We start from the raw sequence: 5,921 nt of genomic DNA, 5'->3' as shown, positions 1-5,921 counted from the left end.
ACTGCCCCATTTGCTTTGACAGTTAGAATATAATACTATCTATCGAACCTTTAAATTTCAACTTTTTATTTTTAATATATGATATTCAGTAATTAATATACCAATAATCAGTAATATAAACAAATTCAGTTTTTACTAGACTTCATAAATCCCAACAGAAGAGATTTTAAACAGGACACCTTAGGGTGGTTATGATCGTTTCGATACAAAAGACGGAATTTGGAATCAGCTACCGATGAATTATGAGTTAAGGCAAATTTTGAATAATTTTGGGTTATAATACACAGAATAAAAACAAATTGTTTAAATTGCAAACTCGAACAAATCCTCACAAGACACAAGCTGCCTTCTAACAATTCTCATATGTAATGCAATCACATCACTTAGCAAGCTAAGAACACATGCATTCAAAAATATCAATGAATCCTATCATGTTAAAAATTTGTCTGCTTTGTCATCTGAATCTTCTGTAGTGTCATTAGATAAATGGTCAAAAAAAGAATCAAGATACCAGGGACAGTTCTCATTCCACTCACCCCTGTGGGCTTGAGCTCGCCATTTTTGATCAGATATCATGTCAGGAGATAGTCCCCATTCAAGCATCTCTTCTTCAGTGTGATGAATGGCTAGACTATATTCTCCGCCAGGTCCTAACTGCATAACTCGAACCTCAGCATTTCCTGGATTGTTTAGGTACTCAAATTGTTCAACTGTCCACTTAAACCACTTCATAAGGAAAACACGTGAAGCTAGTCCATGAGATACAATTACGAAATTTAGGTCATCAGCAGGGTCATTGCGGAGCCTATGCATGTCAATATCCCTCCAAAGCGATTCAAGAAAACCTGCAGAAGCATTTCATATGTATAAGCTTAGTGTATAGATGTGACATACACATTTCTCTTCTGGTCATGTTCAGGGACTCAATTTCATCTGAGTCATGAGACAGATGTGACAACTGTGAAGATCTATAAACATAGGAGATCTAGATAGAGAATGGAAAGTAAAGCAAGTGACCAAAAGCTATTGTCCCAATGATGAACACCCACCACCTGTGTACAAAAAGGGTGGGGGAGGGTGTGTGTGTGTTCTAATCTGTCACTAGCCCATGTGGGGTGCATTTTACCTTAAATTAGGCAAAGGACCTAGACAAACTAACATAATAATGATATCGATAAAATAATAGTAATCAATATCATAATTGGGTACATGCTTTGCTCAAAAGTAACTCTTTACCTAATTGATGTCTTAATTACTTTATTTTAATACACTTGATGGAAAATTAGTTAAATGCAACCCACCTAGCTGAACAGCAAGAAATCAATGTTAGCCTAGTGTTAGGTGAACAACTAAAAAGAAAGTTCAGATTGGTAAAAACCTGAAGGCTTCCCCAATCAATGAAATTATATACTGTGAAATTTCAGGAATATTGATGACTTTAATGCTGAGTAATAGTATCACTTAAACCCTAAGGCCATGTTTGTTTAATGGTATTAAGTAGGGGATATGATTATAGTCCTTTAAATTTTCCAATCCCATGTTTGTTTTGTAAAAAATTAGTGAAGGGTTATCCAAGGATTATAATCCTTTAAATTATCCTATCCCATGTTTGTTTTGTTGGAGTAGAGGATAAGATTATAATCCCATCTAATGCTTGGTGGGAGGAGGTATTATTTTATCCCCTTCTACAAGTCATTTTTTAAAAGATTATAATCCGCTTATTGTTATCCCATATGAAACAAACATATGATTGGAAAATTTAATGGACTATATTCCAATCTCAAGTACTATCCTACAAAACAAACATAGGATAAAGTTTTAAAGGATTATATTCCAATCCTACACTTAATCATTTCAAACAAACTTAGGATATGATTATTTAATCCATAGGACTAATTTTGATGGGATTAGTTATCCCCGGATTATTATCCCAGGATTATAATTCCATGAAACAAACATGGCCTAAGAGAAATGATGAAAGGAAACATAACACTCTTCTCTACAGATGCACACCACTATAGCGTAACGAGGTGAACCTTTCTTGCTCTTTTGTTCTCTTTTTTCCGAATTCCAGATATGCAATGTAAATTTATCAGAACAGAAGCAAGGCACTGACTTCCTAAAATGATTGTGTAATTAGGGATTTATGTTTATCTGGATGTAAGTCCATGGGGTGAAGGAAAAAAATAACAAATTTTTACATGTCAGTGATGAGAATAACAATTCTTGGTACGAATGGTTGAAAATACCGGATTAGATACGCATTATATACTAGGGTAACAAGTGATATGCATTCAGAGCTGGAGTAATATGTAGTCATCAAGCTACTACGCATCTGCAATTGGGGTATTAGCTGATTATTTTATATTAAAAATTGGATACACAATTATATGTTGGGTAACACGAAGAAATATCTAGCAAAATACCCAAATAGTAAATGCATGTTGTCTGTATACCCCGTTAACATATGCGTGTTACCATTACTTTCTAAACACATCTATAGATACAATCACATATACATACATACAATCTTTGCCAGCCTTTTCTTTACTCAAACAATCAAATCTCCATCGAAAGCATGGTGTAATCAACTAGGGTTGTATGTCTGTATTCTTGTGTGTGTATATAAAAGAGAAGAGTGATGTTTGTTGGTGGCGGCCGTCATAGAAAATGAGTTCAAGAAGGAAAAGGATGGGTTGATATGAATACACATCTGTGAAATGGGTAATGGAATCGGTAAAATTCGCCATCTTTCTAGAATATTGGTATTCTCTTTAGTTGTGATAAAAAATCGGGTATTTTTTGCATTGTTTCTAAGTGCGTGTTGAGTGCAATTAGTACATCTAAGAGTTTTTTTTTACCTCCTCAACATTATTAACATCCTAGATAATAAGGGAAACCAACTGACTCATCATGGCATACAGAGAGTGGACAATATTTCTTCGGATAGCTTTTAGGTGGAATTCAAAACAGGACCAGAAACAAATCTGATGAAGTTGAGTGAGGAACTAGAGTGCTTTAACGGGAATATTCATAACAAGAGGTGAAAAGCACTAGTTCAAAGTGATATACACTTGCCTCCTCTATATATTTAATTTATTATACTATACCCTACCAACTTCAATTTAGCAAGAAATTGCTTATTGACAGTTTTTGAGGTCACTAAGAAGGTAAAATTTCCAAGCAATTTACATCCTTAAGCAATACTTGGGGTTTTCCGAGTATCATCAGCAAACGGGGAAACCCAGAACAATGTAAGGGAGTACATGGGAGGTATATTAAGGGAAATGTAATTTCCTGAACAAATTTATTTATTTACAGATCAGATTGAGCTATGTTCTCTTCCCTCGATAGACATGAAACACATTTACAATATAACATACTCTAGAAGCTAAAAAACCCTGCTCAAGAATCAAACATAGACAAACAAAAACAGCTCTGGTGATCATTTGTCATCAAGCCCCCACTTGACCTTTTATATATAGGTGTCCCAAAAAAATAATCTGTAACTGTAAGTCAAATCTTAATCTTACATTCAAAGTGAAATGTTAAATCCATGTCTTGTAAAAGGTAATCTATTTTTGTTTCCACTTAATAAAGCGAGGATGTAAATAAAAGTCTAATTTGCTTTTACATGTATATCACCGGAAAGCAATTGATTTTTTCGCTTTTGGGGACGATCTTACACTAACATAAAATGTTGTGCATAATCCATAACTTTTTGCATCTATAATTAGGGATTCGTCACATATAAAAATTCACAATTTTGCATCAATCAAATAAACTTCAAATCAGTACCAAGTGTCAACACCATCATCCAATGTGTCAAAACTAGCAAATAAATGCTAGAAAAAGGGCATCCTTAATACTTAGCCTAACAGATACACCCCTTCTTGGTAATAATAAGAGGTCGAGGCGTTCAAGTCTAGGCAGGTGTGCATGAATATTTAAATTTCTGTACTAGATCATAACCATAAACAAAAAAAAAAAACAAGGCGACTTACTAGAAACTCTGTCAAACACATCAGCAGCAGATTCACCTTCGGGAAAGCGATAAAAGAACCTGCCAAACCTCTCCCTCGTCTCCTTGATGACCTTCATCCTCTCCGCCACCTGAAAATTCCCAAAATCCTGTTCTCTAATCCTAACCTCTTCTCTAACTCCAATCATTTCCTTCCTCTTGAACGACCTTCCAATCTCTCTCAATGTGGAACGAGTTCTCTCGTAAGGCGACACGTAAAAGAACACTTTCCAGTTGTTTTTCTTCCCATTATCCGACAAAAGATCATGAATCTTCTCACCAGCAAGCTTGCATTGATCAAGACCATGCTGTGTTAGCTTGATCTTGTAGTCAGGTGTTGTTGCGTAGGCTGTCCCATCTAGATTCCCTTGGCTTTCACCGTGTCGGACTAGGATTATTCTCTTTGGAAATAGTGTTTTTGTGGACCCATCTTCTTGTTTTCTCATTTTTGTGGTGTTGATCAAATTTGATGTCTGTATGTGAAACTTGAAAGTGGGTTCGTGTATGTATAAATGGGGAATGGGAGATTGGTTTGAGGTTGTTAAGTTTGACTAGGGGGTTTTCATTTCGAGCGTGTGGAGAATTTGCTGTAGATACAAATATATAGCAATTCATAGAGGACTCTCTTATATAGAGGTCCGTAAAGAATCCTTATTAAAATAATATAAATACATAATTTATTTTATTTTTCATCATATATAATTATAAAATTTAATTACTAAATTAAAAAATGAAGTTGCACACTTTTTTTATTTAAAAAATTATTTAAATTTGATAAAATAGTTTAAAGTGATTCTGTAGTAGAATCACGTTAAACTCACACTTATCCAAACTTATTTCATAGTAGAATCAAATTTAAAATTACTTTTTTTTCAAATAAAATGTTTTATTATATTTAAATATAATTATTATTCTACATTAGCAACAAATTTGATGAAATTCTAGCATGAAATCAAGGGTTCTCTATGATTCTCTATAAGAGAGCCCTCTCTTTAAAAAAAGCCTATATATATACACAGGTGTGTAATGTAAAATGGGGAAGGATGAACGCCAATTGGTTGAGAGGTGAGATGGTCAATACTAAAACGGCCTTTATATTTCACGGGTTAAATGATATTTTGGTCACCCAATTGACCGAAAACTTGCAGTTGGGTCACCCAACTCAAAAAAATTTCAATTACATCATTTTACTCTTAAAAATTTCATATCGCCGTTATATTCCGTTAAAAACTTAACGGAATGTTGACTAAGCTTGGTGACTTGGTTTAAATAAATTCAACATGACATGTACAGTCAGTTGATGCGACATTTTGGTAACTTAACTGGCTTGAAACTTGCAATTTGGTCATAAAACTGAAAAAAATTTCATTTATACCACTGACCATTATATTCATTAAAAATTAAAAACAAAACTGAACGAACATGTCTTCTACAACAACGTTAAGTGCCCTCCTACCACATCTCTTTACAATAAATACACAGATTATCATCAATGATTTTACTCACAAAAACTAGGGGTGTACATGGGTCAGGTTAATCACGTTAAATGTATTTTAGCAACCCGACCCAAAGTTTGAAATTTTACAACCCGACCCATAAAAAATAAAAATGCAACCTAACCCTACCATTTTTTCGTCGGTTTGGATCGGTTTGAATTGAGTTGAACGGTTTACTAAAGTCATTTAAAATAAATAATTATTAAAAAAAATGTATTTATGATAAGAGAATATCGTGCAAACATACGAGTACAAAAATAAAATTACGTTACAAGTCATTATAGAACAATTTTGGGATTTTGAAATAAAATCCTAATACAAAATTTGAGAATAATTTAGAAAATTTTGAAGTTTTTTGAGATATTTTAAAATAATACTGATGCTTATTACATTTATATATTCCA

General features: G+C 33.6%; 1 protein-coding gene across 1 annotated transcript; it reads right to left on the bottom strand.

Moving 5' to 3' along the window:
- Positions 1-218: 218 nt before the first annotated feature.
- On the bottom strand, positions 219-4,597 carry LOC141664242 (phosphoglycerate mutase-like protein AT74). The gene is made up of 2 exons (XM_074470157.1): positions 4,005-4,597; positions 219-845 (listed from the first exon to the last, which is right to left on the bottom strand). Exons 1-2 carry the CDS (start codon positions 4,465-4,467, stop codon positions 430-432), a joined length of 879 nt encoding a protein of 292 aa, XP_074326258.1. The 5' UTR covers positions 4,468-4,597; the 3' UTR covers positions 219-429.
- Positions 4,598-5,921: the final 1,324 nt, after the last annotated feature.

The sequence above is a fragment of the Apium graveolens genome, chromosome 1, assembly GCF_009905375.1.
Source record: "Apium graveolens cultivar Ventura chromosome 1, ASM990537v1, whole genome shotgun sequence".
Taxonomy (NCBI): domain Eukaryota; kingdom Viridiplantae; phylum Streptophyta; class Magnoliopsida; order Apiales; family Apiaceae; genus Apium; species Apium graveolens.
The sequence above is the reverse complement of the archived record's forward strand: the minus strand, read 5'-3'. Positions and strand labels throughout refer to the sequence as shown.

Excerpts from the sequence above, each read along its gene's own strand:
- LOC141664242 (XM_074470157.1), bottom strand. The coding sequence starts at position 4,467 with ATGAGAAAACAAGAAGATGGGTCCACAAAAACACTATTTCCAAAGAGA. Across the intron at positions 846-4,004 it reads TGTGTTTGACAGAGTTTCTA|GTTTTCTTGAATCGCTTTGG; the intron begins GTAAGTCGCCTT and ends ATGCTTCTGCAG.